Consider the following 20,893-nt stretch of genomic DNA (forward strand, 5'->3'; position numbering starts at 1 on the left):
TCTCAATGTCGGCCAGAAATGCCACAGCGATGCGCAGTGCATGAACACGATGGCAGGGGGTGTGGTGTGTGTGTGCAAGATAGGGTACAATGGGAATGGAATCCAGTGTGCGGACGTGGATGAGTGTGCCACGGGCTTGCATTCATGCCACAGCAAGGCCACCTGTGTCAACACACCAGGTAGCTACAGATGTCTGTGCCAGTCGGGGTACACTGGGAACGGGGTCGAGTGTGAGGATGTCAATGAGTGTCAGGTTGACAATGGCGGCTGCGACACTAATGCCATCTGCACCAACACGGCAGGGAGCCGGAGCTGCCTGTGTATGACTGGCTTCACTGGAAACGGATTCACGTGCACTGATGTGAACGAGTGCACGAGACGGGGGATTTGCCATTGGAATGCCACCTGTACTAACAACCCCGGCTCTTACACCTGCACGTGCAACAGTGGATATAAGGGTAATGGGAACTACTTATGCTTAGACATTGACGAATGTTCTGAGACCCCAGGAGTGTGCTCTTCCTCATTTGGGTACAAAGGATGTAAGAACCTCCCTGGTACTTACCAGTGTATGTGCGACAGGGGCTATGAGAACAATGGCAGGACATGCTCAGACATCAATGAGTGTGCCAGCAGTTTCTGCAGCCCTTTTGCCATCTGTATCAACACACCAGGCTCTTACAGCTGCACATGTAGCTCTGGCTTCACCGGAAATGGTTTAACCTGTGTGGATGTCAATGAGTGTGCCATTCCCAACAGCTGTGATCCCAACGCCAACTGCATCAATGTCCTGGGTGGCTACAATTGCTCTTGCAGAACTGGCTATGAAGGTGGAGGAAAGTTGTGCACTGATATTGATGAATGCTCCACTCCTACCATCTGTCCAGCCAGTGCCACTTGTGTGAACACAGGAGGATCCTTTAGATGTGACTGCAGCTCAGGGTTTGCCTTCAATGGCACTGTGTGCAAAGACATAGATGAATGTGCGCTAAACCTCTGCAGCCAGCATGCCACGTGTGAAAATGTTCCAGGTTCCTTTTCATGTAAATGCAAAGCTGGCTATAATGGCAATGGTACTGCATGCGTGGACATTGACGAGTGTTCACAAAGCAGCACACTGTGCCACACGGATGCTCTTTGTGCCAACCAGCCTGGTTCCTACAGCTGCAGTTGCAAAGTGGGCTACTCTGGTGATGGGGCCACACGATGTCAGGATATAGACGAGTGCAAAGTTCAGAATGGTGGTTGCCTTCACAATGCCACTTGCATAAACAGTAAGGGCTCCTTCTTTTGTCAGTGTAGCCGTGGATTTCAGCTTATCAATGGAACCATTTGCCAAGACATCGATGAATGTCAGATAAGCCCAGGGCCTTGCCAGTCTAATGAACAATGTGTTAACTCACAGGGTTCTTATCAGTGCCTCTGTGAAAAGGGTTTCTCTAAGTCAAGTGGTGGAATTGTTTGCACTGACATTGATGAATGCCTTAGTAACCCATGCCATACCAATGCCACTTGCCTCAACACTTTCGGTTCGTTTGTCTGCACTTGCAAAGCTGGGTTCACAGGGAATGGATCCCTGTGTGATGACGTCAATGAATGTTCCCCAGTGGGTGTCTGTCACGCCAGCGCCTCATGTACTAATTTCCCTGGGGGGTTCTTCTGCCAGTGTTTGGAGGGCTTTGATGGAGACGGCTATTCCTGTGAGGATCAGAATGAATGCACCATGTCAAATAGCACTTGCCCCCTTGGTACTGTTTGCATCAATTCTCCAGGGTCCCATGTTTGTTCCTGCATAAATGGCACCATTGCATATAATGACACTTGTGCACCTCCCATACTAAAGTGCAATCCCATATGCGATCCTAAGGGATTGTGCCATTTGGCTGCAAACAAATACCAGTGTGTATGTGATGTTGGGTTTGAAGGAGATGGATTGAGCTGTGCTGATATTGATGAATGTGAGGAACATGTTTGTCCAGAAAATGAGACAGAATGTGTCAACACACCTGGATCTTTCACCTGCATCTGCAAAACAGGATACAGACAAAATGGAACATCATGCATTGGTAAGTAAAAACACATCTAGAGCATTTCCAGAAGGCCTTATAAAATACAAAGGCTGTGATGTGCTAAAAAAGACATATTAGTCTTGAAGTCTGAGGAGGATTTCTTCAGTGTCTGACATTGAGTTTAATTTTTTCAGGTTAAATAATAGAAAAGGTAACCAGAGTCTTGAAAAATTCTATTAAACTGCATTTTTAACATCTTCAGTGCATTTAAAAAAAAAAAAGATTTATGATGCCAGCTGTCTTATAGATTTTTTATACTTGTCATAAAAACAGACCACCTTCATGGAAATATCTCTGGTTAATTAGGAGAGAAGTGGTTAAGACTTTAGTCATGTAACTGGAAGGTAGTGGTTTCAAATCCTCAGTGGGACACTACTATTGTATCCTTGAGTAAAGTCTTGCACTCAGATTGTTATATATAAGTGCATATATAAGATATATAAGTGCATATAACTGCATATCCCTTGGAATAAGTGCTTTCTGGTATAAAAAAAGATTGGTATAATCAGACACTTAAACTAAACTGAATCAAAGTTAATTGACGAGCCTCAGTTTTAATTGACTTGACACCACAATGTGTAGTTTGGGTTTCTGTTTCCATTCACAATTCTGTTCATGTTTTACTCTTGAACAATCACTCCCCAGACGTGGAGGAGTGTGTGGATGGCAGACAGGAGTGCAGCGAGTTCGCACAGTGCGTCAACACCCTGGGGAGTTACTTCTGCAAGTGCCTGAGTGGCTTCACTGGAGAGGGAAAGAACTGCTCTGGTAAGGCTCAGCCACTTCCTGATTAAACCTTGGTTGTTTTTCTGTGTTTTCATTTATGGATAGATTACTTTGAGATGTAAACTCAAACCTTTTCTGGACATATTCCCTGACACTTTACATTTTGGTGATGAATTATAGACATTGATGAATGCCAAACCCAAAATGGAGGATGCTTCCCTTCCGCCAACTGCACTAACATGCCTGGAGCCTTCCGCTGCACCTGTCCCACAGGCATGATGGGCTCAGGATTTGAGTGTCACGATCTGGATGAATGTGCACATGGCTCGTCTCACAGCTGCAGCAAAGATGCCCTCTGCCTCAACTCGGTAGGGTCCTACAGCTGCCAGTGTCTGACGGGCTTCCAGGGCAACGGCTTCAGCTGTGCCGATGTGGACGAATGTGACTCGCCGTCTGCCTGTGAAAGCAATAAAGAGTGCAGAAACACACCGGGTTCTTACCTGTGCTCCTGCACAGAGGGTTTCTTCTACAGTGAAGGCACGTGCGTGAACATCCATGACTGCCAGAATGGCAGCTCGGTCTGCCATCACCACGCCGACTGTGTGGATCTGCTGGGTTCCTTCTACTGCCGCTGCCAGCCTGGGTTCACGGGCAATGGCACCCACTGCAGTGACCTGGACGAATGTGCCTCAGGTCTGGAGCGGTGTCCCCACAGGGCCAGTTGTCAAAACAGCATGGGGTCATTCAACTGCAATTGCTGGGACGGCTTTCAGGCCAACGCTACGCACTGCAACGATATCGACGAGTGTCTTGACGATGCAACATGCCCTCCCGACAGCTCATGTGTCAACGCAGAAGGGGGCTACTTTTGTCAGTGCCAGGCAGGCTTCACAGGCAACGGGTCCCTGTGTGAAGATATAAATGAGTGCTCTGCGCCTGGACATAGCCTGCTGTGTGGTAACGGGTCGTGCATCAACACCCCCGGATCCTATGAATGCTTGTGCAACGACGGGTTCCAAGTCAATGAAACTGACTGCATTGATATTGACGAATGCTCTCTGAATTCTACAGAATGTGGCATCTACTCCAGCTGCTTCAACAGAGTAGGTTCCTATGAGTGCCTGTGTAATAGTGGCTTTATTCTCCATGAGACGAGCTGCATCGACGTTGACGAGTGCAACGAAACAGCGAATGCATGTCCCGAGGAAGCGCTCTGTTGGAACACTGCGGGTTCCTTCCTCTGCCAGTGCAGCAGTGGCTACGAAGGGGAGGGACAAGTCTGCAGGGACATTAACGAATGCCTGAACAGCAACCCCTGCTCCAGAGGCCAGATCTGCATCAACACGCCCGGCTCTTTCGAGTGCTCTTGTCCAGATGGATTTAAAAACAATGGAAGCTCTTGCACTGATGTGGATGAATGCCTGAATAAGACGGGCGTCTGCCATCCATCTGCCAAGTGCATCAACCAGCCTGGATCCTACCGCTGTGAGTGCCTCACAGGTCACTCTGGGGATGGGGTACAGTGCGATGATGTGGATGAGTGCTCTATTCTGCAGTCACCTTGCCACAAGCAAGCCCAGTGCGTCAACACCCCAGGCTCCTACATGTGTGTGTGCGCTGCTGGGTTCTTTGCAAGTGGCACTATCTGTTCAGACGTTGACGAATGTGAGATGGACAGGGGACCGTGCCATGCCCATGCCACTTGTGTTAACACAGTGGGGAGCTTCTCCTGCCAGTGTAATCCAGGCTGGACAAGGAATGGGAGCACCTGCTTTGACATCAATGAGTGTGATTCTGCGCTCTCCTGCCCAGCCCACAGTAGCTGCGAGAACTTACCAGGCTCCTATAGCTGCACCTGTTTGGCCTACAGCACCTTCTGTGATCACATGGCAGTGAAGGGTGTGTTGCTTTTTTTGTCGTCTCATACTCTCATGCATGTGAATATATATTTGTAAACATCCTTAGTTATACATCCTAAACTACTGTTTCATTGTTGCATTAACAGCAGTAATAACTGTACATTTGTATAACTCTGCAGGATTTATGGCTAACATGTTTAAAGATTTCTGCAAACATGCTGCAAGACACCCTGAGGAATAGTTTTTTCATCTGTGGAGGATTAATTACATAATTAGAGGTATCCATATTTATTCTAGGCCCAAACCCTTGCAGGATTTTTTAAGCCTGTATGATAACACAGTGAAAGCTTTTAAAGGATCTACTTCAAACTATGGTGCCCATCTCACAGTTTTAATAAAGTTAATTTAATCTGCGACTTAATCGGTCTTCCTCTTAAACAAATTACCTGAAAATGTTTGCCATTGATTTAAGGAAGCCATTAGAGGTTGGAGAACTGTGACATTTTCTGCACCTAATACAATTTAAAAATAATACCTATAAGACACACTATCTTTGCTCTATTTGAATATATTACTCCAGTACCCAAACATATTTGAGCTAAAAATGTTTATATTCAATTTTTTACAGACAGTGCTGGTCTCTTTTCAAATAAGACTTATAAAATCCTGGTCGTTTGGGCCTGGTATAAATATAGATACCTACAATTATGCACAGGAATCCTCCACAGAGGAAAAAAAAATGATTCTGAATGGTATCCTGTCGGCAGGAATCTTTAAGGATTTTAGTCATACATCCAGCAGGATTTCTACTTTGGTTAAACAGAATGATTTTCTGGAATTGTGCATAGGTTTGTGTGTAGAATGAATAGTAAGAAGAGTATGAAGTATGAAGAGGGAAAGTTTTTATTTCAGTTAAAGGTGCCAAAGGTATATTGCGCACGTGAAGGCTGTGTGTACAGTATGTGACTGGTAACTGTCTCCTGGGCAGAGAGTGTGCTTTACCCTTATGGAGAGACTGTGGGGGACAGGACAGTGCAGGCAGCAGGAGCAGATGTCACCTCCCCCTATATTGTTCCACCAATGGGTTTCCCTTTCCTGGGGTCACTGTGGGACAGGTTGTATGTAAGTAGCAAATGGCCATTATTGTCAATGTTCCAGAATTGTTTCCAAATCTTCCTTTCATTGTCTGTCAGGCCAAAATGATATACAGTATATATTATATATAAAGGTAAAATACATAGAAGGGATTATTTAGATGTATTTTTGTGCAAAGTGTATAAAATGTATTGTTTCCACGATAACATAATGAAACATAAATTGCATGTTTTTTCTTCAGAATAAATACTTCGTTCCGCCATAAAACATACGTATCTGTGCAGCTGTGACCTGCCAAAAATATGCCTTCAGTGTTCACAGCTGCTGATAGAGGAAAGAAAAAGAATCAAGGTTTGCCGTCTGTCTTGTGCTAGTTTTCAGACAATGGCTTGATTCAGTTCCAGTCTGTGGATACCAATGAGAAGTACCTTTTTCCCAGCCCATACCAGGATGGATTCAGTGGTAATGAAACCATTCCCATGTTGGCTGTGTTCTGGAATGATGCCGATCTCACCCTAGGAGAAGGCAAACTGTTTTATCAGGTAGGCCTGTGCTAGTGGACTAGTAATGCAAGTTCCCAGGTTAAGTTTTCAAAAGATTTGCTATCAGTGGTGCCGTGGTTATCATTGCTGCCTTGCAGTGCTGGGGTCCTGGATTCAATTCCAGAGCTGTGGTGCTATCTGTGTGGAGTTTGTATGTTCTGCATGTGTTCATGTGGGTTTCCGCCATATGCACCGGTCTCCACACACAGTCCAAAAACATACTAGTAAATAAATTAGCTTCTAGGAAAATTGACCATGGCGTGAGTGAGTGCTTGTCTGTGTCTGTGTGCCCTAGAATGAACTGGTGTCCCATCCAGGGTTAACCCCACCAGCTCCCCAGTGACCCTGAATTGGAAAAAGCGATTAGAAAATAGATGGAGAATGCTCCAACTTTTTCCTTTTGTGTCACTAGGAATACAGCCAGTCAAGCACCTTGGATGTTTATTCCCAGACTGTGTTGAATCGAACTGCAGCGGATGTGAGCAGGTATTTACAGCATAAGGGGGATTCAACATTCACACCAACATGGATCCTGAAAATCACATGGGATCATGTGCTGCCTGTGTCCTATCAGAAAGTCAACTTATCTGAGGTACAGTAGTATGAGCAGCTCTTGTAAAGAAACCTTTTAAACCTCCCTAGAGTTCACACTTCAACTAAAGGTACACTGAGTAGTTAAAGGCTCCTATGGGCTGGTTTTGAAAATTACCACGTTCTTCAAATCCAGCTCATGATTCAGGGGTATGTCAAATCTGCTACAAAATGCTAATTTCATCTGTATGTTGTATAGCACAATTCCCAGATCCGTACCACCAGAGATTTTTAAGGTATATATCAGCTCAAACCACAGTTTCCTAAACAATATGCAAAGTGTGTAGAAATAAGTTTGTTTTTAGACATTAGAGTCTAAAAATATACAAAGTCCATGCAGATAGCACCCCTTGGTCCAGAATTGGCCCTCAGAAAAGATTATGTGGATGATCCTTTTGAATCTTTGAACCCACTTGACCATGCAGGATTACCCCTTCAAATAGCTCCAGTTTCCGTTTGATCTACTTTTTAAAAGCAGAGAAAGCTCTTTAGATTGAACAGCACATTTCAGGATCTGGGTTGTAACCTAATGAGATCAGCAAGACAATGATGACTATTGTATTCAATATTGTATATCACTGAAACATAGAAAGGTAGCAATATGACAGGTTTGTGCTGTTCAGAGCTACACACATTATGGTTTGATGTCAGCATGTGTTCACATGATGTTCTGTTAACAGAATACTGCAAATTCATATTACAGTATAACTCCGTGTGTAACTATGAGCTCATAAAAGACCCCAAAGCCATCTAGTATATGCTGCCATCTACTGTCCTTTTTGATTCCTGACAGCAGTTGGCTAGTTTCCATTATGTTACATCCGTTTAGGAAAATGGAATGATGTAATGCGTCAGTTAATTCTTTGATTTCTCTAATTCTGTGTAACTGTTCTTGTTGTAAACAAGATTAAAGTAACCAGAATTAGATGATCTACCTCTGGGAGTGTTTTTATGGAACATTTAATTCCACCCCAATGTGATCCTTGAAAGGAAGAGATATAAGAGCTCTTCCTCTCCACTGTCTCCCAATTAATTAAAACTGAAATTCACTTTGCTCCCTGGATATACTTAACAGAGGAAATGTAATTTGTATAGAGGATGCAGCCAGTTATGCTGACAAACTGACAGCGACATTAGACAAATCCACTTTCATCTTATTTGAAAAGTGTCAAGTTGCAGTCACGAATTCTTTTTTTTAAAGAACCAAATGCATCCTTACCAAGAAGCTAACCTAGATATTGGATATCTCTGGTACAAGACATTTGTGAAAGACAAGGAAAGAAACCAAATAACTGTCTAGAGAGGGCATTCACCATCGTACTGTTTGTGTACCACACATCCTCTCAATAACTATGCTTAAATGAAAATATGAAAGAGGAATTACTAGAAAGTATAATGTTTTAACCTGTGCTTTTATGGTTTTCCCAGACAAACACATTCCAGTGTATCCTGACCACGGACGGCTATCAGTCCTTTGCACTCCTGAAGTTTGGGGACATGAACTGGGGTCCCGGGCAGAGGCTGTTTCACAGAGCACTCAGAGGATATACTGACGGGAAGGATGTTTACTACAATGAGCCTCATTCCCAGCAGAACAATACCTATGGGCCAGGGGGCAGCCACAGACCCCACCAGGCACTAGGGAACACGGGGCAGTTGGGCCAGTGGGTGTATGAGCTGAGCAGACCTGCTGTAGAAAAGGAGACAGAGCCCCGCGGGAAGTGCCAGCTTTGGGCCCAAAGAGAACCACCCCCTTCATCCTGGACTGAAGGCATTCCTGCTTGTCCCTGTCACAAGGCCCAGGCTACAGAGGACCAGAGTTTCATCCTGGAAACTCTGCCTTCCAAGCAAGCACCTATTGTGCAGCAGCTACGTGGTCTGCGTGCCTCTGGGCTCGTCTACCAGTCTCTCCTGGCCAACCGCCATGGCGCTGGACAGAAGTGTGTGTATGACACCGAGGGCTATCTGGTGGCAGGATACAGTGAGCGCTACTTCACAGTCTCCAGTGTGCAGGATTACATTGGTAAAAAGGCTCTTTTTGTCTTCAGTTCAAGTGCTTTAAAATATATACATATTTTTTGGAGGCCCTATAAATCACCTACTCCCTGTCTTTCCTAATTGCCCAATTCAAACCACCCACAACCCCACTTGAGGATAACAGTTTGGGAGATTGAAGTCTGTTGAGCTTTCTCTCCTTACACAGGGTGAAATGATCCTCTGATCAGGCAACAGACTCAACAATGAGTTGTGAACATGAACTCCACCCAGTCTTCCCAGTTGCCTTCTGATGAGGTCAGCTAAACCAATAGGAGCCTTCCACTCTATTGGTAGAAAGAACAGATACAGATATATGTATTTCCACTAATTCACCGCAGTCAAGTGCCCAATCAGCAGTATTCACAGTTTAAAGATCACTATTCAATCCAGCATTCTTAAGATACTTATCATTAACATTCTTTCTACTGCGTCACCTTGAAACCTCACATCAAGAAGGCTGATGAATGTTCAGATCTGTGACGTGTCTCTTCAAGTTTGTGAATTCACCAATCTGTGTCTTACTTGCAGAGAAGGACCTTCTGCCATTCCAGTGGTGCTGTGTGCAGTCCCCTCTCTGCCAGGTGTACTACAGCAAGAGGCCAGCAGACCGCTGTGAACAGTATGCACATGGGGCCATTGGTGAGGGCTGGTGCACAGCTAGGAAATAGGCACCCTTTTGTTTGTTTAACAAAGTGTCCTTTTGATAAATTCGTCACTGCCAGTATCTGGTTATTAAAGCATTGCTATTAACCCTTCCTTGAGGGTTCCCCGTTTTTAGCTGTCAAATGAAATAGGGCTTGCAAGCTGCATTATTTCAGTGTCAGACCAGATTAATCACACCCTTTTGAAAGTAGTCTGAAGGCTTCTACAGAACTGCTCCCATTATATACAAAAACATATAGGTTTCATTAGGGTATACAAATCTAAAATTCAAAATTAAAATCAGTCAAATTTGTTATAAAAAGCATTACTTTTGTAAGCGACACAAATAATTGCTTTAATTCTGGCTCCTTAAAGAAAGTCATGCAGGATATGTATTTCATGACTATATTTATGTGTTATGAACTTAAAACCTAACCATTTATGACTGATTAAGAATGCTACATGAAACAGGGCCTCTGAGCAAATACTTAAGATTGTTGAGATCCTGTACTTGATAGGATTGTTACTGCACTGTAAGTACCATCATGGAAATTTCTTCATGTTATATAATGTTCTTATTTGTGCAAACTACACAGGAATGCAGCGTAAAGGTATTTAAAAAAAAATCAAACAAGTTTCAACAAAATTATTTTAAGATTAAGGAAAAGGTAAGCTTAGTTTAAAATCGATGCTTGAATTATGACAAAATCTAAACCAGCAGATGTCAGTATAGACACAGATATACACCTCCTTTCTCAGTGAAAGTGTAAGCCCTCAGCTAAACATCAAGCAAACATCCGGGAAGAACACATGAAGATGCTGAGAATACCTAGAAGAAGCCACATCCAGAAATATCTGGAGTTTCTATTTTTCTCCAACATTAAGTACATTTTTAAAGTAGAAAATATTTTGCAAAGCAATGGAAATAGACAACTTCCCGTGTGCATGAAAGGGAGCATGCATGAGATTTCTGAAGTTAAAGCTTTATGATTTTCATTCCTGAGAAGTGGCTTGATGTATTGCAAAGTACAATCAGGTGATCAACTCATAGTGTACTCTTGTCATACACTGTGTTTTTGTTTCATGACTCTAAAACACTGTTGGTAATAAATAGCTTCTGCTCTTCTCAGGGCTGGTGTATGGAAGTCTGCACTTCAAGACCTTTGATGGGACAGAGTACTCCTTCAAAGGGCTGGGGGAATTTGTCCTCACCAGACTGTCCTCCAGCAACGGCGCCAACACGTTCACCCTGCAGGCACAGACAGCCCTGGTCACAACAGCAGGACAGACTTCTAGAGTCACCGCTGTGGTGCGGCTGGCAGCCTTCTACCAGGGGATTGGCAAAGTGAGTGACCCCTTCTTCCAGAAACGCTTTGGGATTTAAGAGATCGCAAAACAGAAACAAAGACCTTGAACTGGGATTGACTTTGACATCCTAGTTCTATTCAGCAGGACGCTTCTTTAAGTCAGCGACAATGGCTTGATCGATGAATGAGATACAACCACCTACACTCTCAGAACAGAAGCAATTCCTTTATATCTTAACTCCTGCTGCAACGCTACATTGCTAACAGGCATGCTGTGTACGTCTTTCTTTTGTTAACAGGTGGAGTGGCAACGCACTGATGCGGGAGACGGGCTCACTGTGCTGGTGGATGATAGACAAGTTGATGTATCAGCTGGTAAGACTGAAAAACAAGTCAGCAAACTGCAGCTCAACAGATTTTTTAAAGGGTTTATCATTCTGATAATGTTTTATCACCTCGGGCAGCTCGAGATAAACCTTCCTGCCACAGCAGGAGCTTGAAATGTATATGTTTAGCACTTGATTTTCAGAAACATGACAGAAGGACAGATGACAGAAACAGGGCTGTAGCTCTCATTGCAAGGATTTGCTAAGAAAGAGAATTTGGGATGTGAAGCAGAAGAATGAACAGAGAAAGTTTGCAATTACATTTTTATATCTAAAGCACTTTGTGGTCCCTTTGGATGGAAAGCACTTCATATACAGTATACAATAAATTTTATATAGTTTATAAAGATATTGGAACTTCATAAAAGTGTTTTCTAGCGTATATATATTGACTGGGCTGTTGCTTTGCAGGAGGAAAGTTCTTCAGCCAGCAGGGCTTTGCGGTGCGGTGTGCGACTGTGAAGCAGTGTGCTGTGGTCTACCCAGAAGGGCTGTGGGTCACAGTGTCCCGGGGCAGGACAGGATACCTGAGTGTTGTGGTGGACGTGCCTCAGTCCTTCTACAGCCGCACCGTGGGGCTGCTGGGGCTGTGGAGCAGCAAACGCACTGATGATTTCCTTCTTTCCAATGGACAGCAGCTGGCATTTTACCATGGCAACCCTCCGTCTGAGGATGAGTTATACACCTTCGGCCTCTCCTGTGAGCACTCCTGCGTCTGGGCATTCGTAACAAACCACTGCAAGCCAGAGAAAGAGGGCTGGGGACAGAGCCTCAGATTTGTGGTCTCATACCAGGGCTTTTAAAGTTTCTAGAAAGAACAAATAGTTATTATCTTATTGTTATATTTCACTTTGCATCTGCATATTTATTTTCTGTGCCATTTCTCTTTTCTGCTTTCACTACTTGAGGGTTTTGTTTTCTCATGGTGTCTAAGGACTCATTTCAATACTTAACCCATTTACTGTATATCCAGAGATAATTCCTTTTTTTCCACTGTGATTATTTTCTCCTGGGCATACATGGTACAGGAGCTCCAGGCCACAAAATCATGTCAGTGTAGCCATTAATGAGCAGCTCCAGGAGAGTCAGGTAAATGAGGTTAGAGCTCCCATCTACATCTGGATAGAAAACCTACAGAGTTTGGTTTAGCAACCAAACGAACAGGACTAAGGACTAACAGGACACAGACTTAAAAAATGTCTAAATTACCTGCAGCAGATTTTTTTGAAAGTACAGTATATTTGATTAGACTAATTAAATACGTTATACTTTTTGCTAAAAGATTTGAAGATTTAAAGGAATGAAAAAAAGGTTTTATATGTGGAGTTCAGTATTGGCTGCTTTTGCTTGTATAACATTTATTTCAATCCAGAAGATAGATTTAGCAGGCTTGGTGACAAAAGTTGTGTTCTCCTGCTAGAGATTAGAGAACACAGTACAAATTAAAATAGGGTTCTGCAAAGTAAAAGGGCATGAGAGCTGAAAATGTAGGTGGAAAGTGTAATATAAGTAGGGCTTCTGGTTTATGGTGTTTATTTTTGGTAACCTGATACCCCTTTAAACTTATTTTGAGCCTCACATGTACTGCTGAGTACTTTGTCCTGCAACTGGAACGCAGCACCCAAACCTGTTTGATTTATAGCTCGTACCTTTAATAACCTAATTTAGTCTTTAATTAATTCATTTTGTATTTTATAATTGTGTATTGATCTTCCAACATTTGCAGAACATGATATCTGCTGCATAAAACCCTACTGCTGCATAAAATAGACATACAAGGGTACATAGTCTGGAAATACAAATTCAGCATATAAAATTATGATTTGAAGAAAGCATCCAAAAGCAGACTGTACTTTTCTTTTAACTGGGATGCATCACTTAAATACCAGTAATTATGGTTTTAAAGGGAGATTTATGTTGTTGGGGAAAGGCAATATATGTCCTAAGTTCTAAATATATGATAGTTTGTATCATATGTCTAAAATGACATTGAAGGTCAAAACAAGCTGACACTTCAGTTCTTGTGGTGTATTATTTAGCAGAACAGATTAATACTGTCTCCCAGGTCAAACAATGGCTGGTACTGTCCATGAAGTGGATTGAGGCTCTGATATTCTACAACTAAACACAACAGGATGTCACTCATTCCTGCACCACCCAAGTGTAGTGTGAAACTATAGAAAACCTTCTGCAGTTTTAGAGTTATGTTTTCTCTATAGCTTCTGCAAAAACTGTGGAAGTAATGCCAGAAAGAGTTGAATGGTTTCGGACTGGGATGAAGTTTCTGTGATGTGTGTGTGTGTCTGACAGGGGCTGTTCCAATACCAGAAAGTCTCCTGCAATCAGCTCCGCCCCAGGCATTCTACCCAGTCTCCACAGAAGAGCTGCTATCGGTCAGTCCCCAGCACCTGGGGGACCTGAGGGAACGTTGCCTAGGCAACACACAGTGTGTCCATGACATCCTGGCCACCAACAACACCAGCTTGGGCCTGGAGACTGCACGGTACAAGGAGAGATATGAGCAGCTGGCAATCATTTTTGGTGAGTCCCGTCCGGGGTAACAACTCATCTTCCACCAGCAAAAGAAACAGAACCAATCTTTACCTCTCTCATTTTGCACAGTATTACATTGCTCTGTTTGTCTGCCTGTGATACATGTTTTTCAGGAAACATGCCTCCCATACTGACTGGCCCCATGGTGATCCAGTGCAAAGTGAACGTCACAGTCAAGGTTCCCTTCACAGCTCGGGATTCAAACAACGACTCTGTGAGCTTCTCCCTGCTCCCTCCCCGTCCTCCTGGAGTTACTTTTAGTAAGAACCACCACCCTTTCGGTTTCAGTTCATAAGAAGGTTAATAGTATTTTAAAACAATCATAAAGGTGCTGTGTTTCTCAATTATTCGAATCTCCCAGTGATGATAAGCTTCCTGTTTGTTATTCCCTTAGCTGATGGTGTGCTCACCTGGACTCCTTTCAGCATTAAGCCAGTGGTTCTTTCTGTGAAGGCCAATGACCAGCTGTCTGGCTCCATTCTCAGCCCTGTCATTCAGATGTGTAGCTGTTTTAATGGAGGGACATGCCAGTACAAGAGCATTGTAGAAAGTCATCTCGGAGGGAAATTCCAGGTAAATTCCTGGTAGAGAGACTACCAAACACATGATCTTCACTTAAGGTCTCCAATGTCCTGATGCAGATTTGGAGAGCTCTTTTCTATATAACCATGGCAGTTGTTACATCAGTGTTCGCCTGTAGTGGTCACAGGCGGTCTTCTTATTTGGTTATATAAAGAATTTCAGCTGGAGAAAGCACATACCTTCCAACTAGTCTACTTAACAGCTACACTCACATTTTTGTCGTCGACCCACTAAAGTCCCAATCCCGAAATAAAATAAGCTTTCCAGAACCACGTTTGCTTTTATCTTCAGTCTGCTCACGGAGAGGAATGCCAAGAAGTAAATAAATCAGAAGAAAACAGGAGGAGAGGAGAGTTTTAAGATGTAATTTGCAAGGAGTGCTCTCTGGATGTGTCCAGGGGCATGTCTGAGAATAAAGAGAAGTGTCTTGTTAAAGAAAACTAAAGATAAACACACACACACCTCGTATTAACAAACTGTTAAAATGTCTGGCTCGAATACATAGTGAAACCGATATGATCTTATAAGAGAGTATGTGGTCTGTCTTTAAAAACAAACAATATGGCACTGTTCCACGGCAACGTCGCCTTTATTTTTTACATATATAGACAGGAACCTTTTCCTGTGTGTGGATATCACTTTTCTTGTGAATTAGTACTTGTGGCCTTGCAGACATCAATGACTAGGTCAGAGTCAGCACCTTAACATACTGTACAGTGGTTCAGCCATCTCTTTTGGTAATGTGTTGCCCCAGGTGGTGGGGTGCTTGTGTCCTAAGGGCTATGCTGGGAGGTACTGCTCTGACACCACTAACGCCTGCAAAGGCCAACCATGTTTCCCTGGGGTGTCCTGCACCAACCGTCCCTCACCAGATCTCTTCTCCTGTGGCCAGTGCCCGCCACGAACCGTGCACCAAGACAAGGAGGGCTATAAGTGTTTTGAGAACGGTAAGGAGAAATCCTTCTCACATAAGCACTAAGGGTGCCTTCAAAAAGCAACTAAAGGATGTTTAGGCTGGGCTTCAATGTTCCACTGCTTGAGTAGAATTCAGGAGAAGTCACAATGTTTTTTTTTCCCCAAGGGTCTTAGAAAATATGCCTAGTCTATAAAACGTCTTTATAGCTCATAATCTCATATCCTCAGTTACATGTCCACCTGTCGTATTTTCTCCTAGATTTCTGCCTCCCCCCTTTCCCTTTCCCCTGCCACAGAATGGCAGAGTGCTACAGCACTGGGCACAACTACACCTGCCGCTGCAAGCCTGGCTTCACCGGAGACGGATTCAATTGCACAGGTTGGTCAAACCAGGACTGTCTGACCACCAGTGTAGAACAGCTCACAAAAGCCCAATCGAAACTAACAGAGCCTGGTCTTCCTATCAGGCAATTGACTTGATTCTCAGGCATATATGATGCGTCAATGACAAGCTATAGATAAGCTGCGAAAATGTAAACCATTATTCAATGATAACTCTTACCCTGCAGTTGGTCCTTAGGTGGTTATTGGGATTTGCAAATGCTGCCATTCCTACCTTGTTGTGCTCTCCCCCTGCAGACATTAATGAATGCTTGGTCCCTTCAGCCTGCCCCAGTGCCAAGTTTGAGTGTGTCAACACCATTGGCTCTGTGAAGTGCTCCTGCAGGTATCAGGACACTCAAGACTCAGACAGCTGTGGTACGTGAGTGAGCTCATACGTTGTTTTTTGTAGCTCCTAACTTATATTATCATACTCATATTTACCAAGAGAATCACACATTAAAGTAAGGTACTCAAAAATCACATAGAAGGTGCCACGAGCATGGAAGTGGCTCACAGACTTCAGTCTTATTCTTAAAGAAAAAGTAACTATAAAACTCCTACACCGAATCTTGAAAGTTATCCTGCTTGTGAAAACATAATTCAAATGCATTCATATAAAAACTTCCTCTCTCTCCGTCTTGCAGGTGATTCAGCGAATCCACCAGGTAAAGTCACTAAAATGGTTTATTTAACAGAAATTCCCTCAAAAAAAACATTCTCGAGCAAAGCAAAGCAGTTAATATTAGATTTTTGCAAAATAAGCCATGGCGTAAGCTTGATTAATTTATCAGATAACTTACTATTCTGCAGTCCCATGGTTTTACAGTGCTATTAAATATAAAGTAAAAAGATTTTTGCAGAGTAAACTAAGGCCTTAGTCTCAATGATTTATTATTGTGTAGTATACCTATATAGGTAGTCTTAACAGAATGGATTAATTTACTTTTTTAATAGAATAGACGATTCTGTGGTCCCCATTGAGGAAAATCTGTCACTACATACTGTATCTAGAAATGCTGTTTTATTCTGTTATGTCTTTCCATCCCAGTTAAACAATCATTCCTTTCTTGCCAGGATGGAATATTTTCATCTGCTCTCTCAAATGGAATAAGCTTCTGAGTTCTCCCAACCACCATGTTGATGAAGTAAGGGCTGCAGATTGTGCTGAAGGGTTGCTCCTACTACAGAACATTTACCCACCTACAGGCTGTAAGAATAATTAAGGACACACAGGATAATCCCAGACAACAAGTGGGGAATAAAAGTCAGTTTTCTCTTTCCTGTTACCTTTTGGCTTGACAAAGAGAAAATCCAGAGCCTACCATCATGTCAGGGGATAAATAGGCAGCTGAAGATGTCTTGCTTTTAAAGCTTCACTTTGTAGCAGTGGTAATAAGGTTTAAACCAGCTTCTCAACTTTTGATTTTCTTCTTTTATACCCTCCCGGTTTGTAATTGGCCTCTTTTAATTGAGTCTGATTTAATGATATAAGCTCTGCCCATGCACATCTGCAACACACTTGCTTGTCACAACCATTTGTCATTTCTTATGCTTCAGGCACCACAGTGCCTTGCTGAAGAGCTGGCTCTTACTATATGCTCTTCAAGGCACCTAGGAACTTGAAGAGTTGTGTTACAACTCAAGATTATCCACATCTAATCAAGCTTACTCAATCCTGGTAACTCTTGGCAATTTGTGCATCACTGCTAGGGAAATCCTGGTGACAGTCATTTTATGAAATATCTGGAACTGGCGAAATCTCGACCATGCGGCTCATTCCGTGTTCTGAGCAAGAGCTGTTACTGGTTGAGTAACTTGGTTTTTCCCAGAGACTGGTATCAGTTCTGCTGCTCTTTCCCCCTTGCAGCTCAGCAGTATTCTGTCCACGGGCTTCCAGAACAAGTTCTACAATGCTAGCTGGAAGAGACAGTCAGCCAGCAGCTCCACAGATGAGTACCGGATCAATGTATCCACTGACACACCTCACTGGTATGTGAGAGACTACCTCACACGGGTCAGCCAATTCTATAACATCCACTCTGGAACCATTGCAGTTGGAGGTACTGAAGTGTTCTGATCTTTTAAATTGTATCAACCACTTACTATTTAAACATATTGTTAAGTGCACTTCTGTCACTATGATTATATTAAATCAAGATAACATTTTCGTCTAAGTATTAGGAATTTGTCTAGCTGACAGTGTCATCAAAGTTATTTTATTAATGATAGGTATAATGAAATTCTGTGGTGAAGCCAGCTTTATTCTTCTGTAGTATACAGACACAGGCCATTGTCTATAGAAACTTCATGAACTGTTAAGACATTAGTCATGATGGCCAATACTATTTACCATCCATTGTTAATGGAAACTAAAATAAAAATCAACAAAAGAGTTAAAACACAGAAACTGAACTGTTCATCTTGCAGGACCTGTACACCAGTATTTACACATTCTGTGATTCACAATAAAATGCAAATGTTTGTTCGCAGCAGCAGATAGCTTAGTCAGTGTTTGCATGTGCCTCTTCGGTGATGATGTCTCATGCAAATGTAGGGGATTCAATGTTTTTCAAAATATCAAACGAATTACACATATTACCATGGTCAAAGATGAGTCAAGGCAAAACACACTAAGCCATAGCACAGATGGCTAGCTAAGGTACCATAGTTCAAGGTTGGAAACGACAGCATCAATTTATAAAGGCCTGTTTTCCTAATATGCATGTTGGTGCAAGTGCATTTTGGTTTATTGTTCTTTTTAAATACAGTATTATGTTTGTTGTTGTGCTATTTCTGTCACAGGTTGTTCTCCATGCTCTCTACTCTAGCCAAATATAGCCTCCCAACAGGCTACTGAGAGGGGAACAAGAGGAAGTGAGATAGGGAAGTACTGGTGTTACGAAAGTAAAGAAATAAGGCCTACAGAGCTTGGTGCAATGTTAAAATCATTTTTGCCAAGTGCATTCCAGGAACTACCTTTACAAATTCTTAAGCAAAAGCAGTTTTACTAGACTAGAGACTCAGCCTTATTAAACAAGAGACCCAGCTGCACATAGTGTATATAATAGGAAATGGAACAGTAGGAGGAGGCACAGTGGTAGCACTGCTGCCTCACAGTTTCTGGTTCATTTCAGGACTGGGACTTCTTCTGCATGCCTTCTGTTATCAGCAGGGGCTCCAGTTGCTTATTAGAAACAAATTTTGCTGAAATTAGTAGATAACATGGTAAACAACAACCTGTGTAGAAAGTGCAGTAAGGTACAAATGAGGATTCCTCTGAAAACTGCATTTTCCTGTGTTTTGGGTCCAGACCTGGATGAATGTCAGTCTGGGGAGGCAGTGTGTGCTGAACCTGCATTGTGCAGAAACACTTATGGTGGCTACAGGTGTATCTGTAATGGGACAGCAGATATTGAGTCAAAATCCTGCACATTAGGTAAGAGCGGGTCAAAGCCCTTAAGTCACATAGTCCTGCAAAGCACAGTGGTTACTGTACGTTGAGTGTGAATGAAGCAATAGCATTTTTTAAAGAGTACTTTAAAACAGACAACAATTAAATACAGCCGCACACTCTGTTGTTACTGAGAACCTGTAATTATTTAGTAAAATAAAATTAAACATGGCAAGAGATGCTACATAGAAGGGGGAAAGTATTTTACATTTAGGTATTTAGTTCCATATATTGTAAGTATTGGAGCATTTTCTTGTATTCTGGCTGTACTCCCTTTAGTACAGGATTTAGTACAGTTTGATAATATTAGCCAGAGATCGTCTGCTATCATACTGTAATCTTGTAATCACAGAAAGGAATTTGTTGTTTTCAGAGCGTGGATCAGATAATAAAACTGTAGTTGTGGAGGTGGCCACCCTCAAGAACAATGACTCACTGATCTTGGGGCTGGTACTGGGCATCGGGATTCCACTGTTACTACTGCTTCTCCTTACTGTGCTGGCCTGCTTATTTTGCACAAGAAAGAAGGCTGCTGGGGGAGGGTAAGTGTTTCACCATATATCGAAATACTGGAATAGTTCAGCTTACGATATCCCATAACAGTGACTTCTGCCTGCTATTAAAACCACACTAACTCAGAATATTGTTTTCTTGAAAGAGCCATATTAAGCTTGTTTCACTGCTCAGGATATGATTATATATATGTTTGTGACCCCTAATAAGTTTTTTGTTGACAAGCAGAATTAAATCCCCATGTAGAGTTTCTGCTTCCTAGAATTGTGATACACGTCCTGCTAACTAATATTAATATATCCCATAATGATTTATAATAGCCAGTTTGCTCTCTGCAAAAGCAAAGGCACTGGGTCCCTTGACTCACAAACGAGGATGTTACAGGTTCACAAAAAGGTCAGACCCCAATGTTGTAACGTAAGCGTTCTTTCCGGACCCTATGCAGAAGACACAATCCGGGGTAAGTGAGGAAAACACAGGGAAAAAAAGCACGCGGGGTCAGGAATGAAGACAGGGGACGTGTCCATGGTGCGCTGGTGTTCGGGGGAGGTGTGGCCGAGGCAAACAATCCAGAGCTGAGTCCAAAGTCGGGGCAAAAGTCCAAAGCCAGGCGATCCATTAAGAGGAGGGGTTTACCATCGGGACAAATGTGAAGCGCTTAGTAGAGTTTTTCTCTTTTTGGATCACCTACAGTACATTCACCACAGATTCTTTCCACCAGAGGTAACCTCCCTGCAAGACATGAGAGATCAGACGCACACAAGGTAGAATAGGAGGGAGACATAGCACCCATCCATTCTGCTGACATCCTCAGTGGGATTTCATCTCTTTTGTATGAAAGATAATGTCACAATGGTCAGATGTACCGTAAGCTGTTTCAGAATGGGCCTGTTCCTATCAGCAACAGCGGGTAGATGGATGGAGAAGGAACAGAGCAGTAACTTTTCCCTTATTTGCTTGTGACTTAATCCTCTCCAATGTGGTTTTTCCACAGGATTCCTCCAGTGACAACGGACTACATCCCAGAGCATGTGAACCCTCCTCCCTTTAACTACTTGGACCCAGCTCTGCAGTACAAAGTGCACTACACTCCCAGAATCCTAGACATACAGTACTGATCCTCATTAACTGAAGAACATAATTACCTCTAAAGCAATTTAATTTAAAAATACAATCAGATTATGCAGTAATGGTTTAAATGCATAAAACAGGTACATGTTATAAACACTTCTTTAAATGTT

The 20,893-nt window shown here is 42.8% G+C and overlaps 1 protein-coding gene across 1 annotated transcript; it reads left to right on the top strand.

Moving 5' to 3' along the window:
* Nucleotides 1-20,893, top strand: LOC102688610 (uncharacterized). The gene is made up of 24 exons (XM_069180020.1): nucleotides 1-1,014; nucleotides 1,489-2,066; nucleotides 2,715-2,837; nucleotides 3,069-4,694; nucleotides 5,643-5,776; nucleotides 6,124-6,291; nucleotides 6,704-6,883; nucleotides 8,311-8,905; nucleotides 9,448-9,558; nucleotides 10,692-10,906; nucleotides 11,168-11,243; nucleotides 11,666-11,953; nucleotides 13,565-13,795; nucleotides 13,921-14,067; nucleotides 14,202-14,380; nucleotides 15,144-15,336; nucleotides 15,564-15,683; nucleotides 15,944-16,063; nucleotides 16,333-16,353; nucleotides 16,763-16,833; nucleotides 17,556-17,748; nucleotides 18,999-19,124; nucleotides 19,513-19,681; nucleotides 20,647-20,893. The coding sequence occupies exons 1-24, from the start codon at nucleotides 41-43 to the stop codon at nucleotides 20,768-20,770; spliced, it is 6,762 nt and encodes a 2,253-aa protein (XP_069036121.1). The 5' UTR covers nucleotides 1-40; the 3' UTR covers nucleotides 20,771-20,893.

The sequence above is a fragment of the Lepisosteus oculatus genome, chromosome 17 (genome assembly GCF_040954835.1).
Source record: "Lepisosteus oculatus isolate fLepOcu1 chromosome 17, fLepOcu1.hap2, whole genome shotgun sequence".
NCBI classification, from domain to species: Eukaryota; Metazoa; Chordata; class Actinopteri; order Semionotiformes; family Lepisosteidae; genus Lepisosteus; species Lepisosteus oculatus.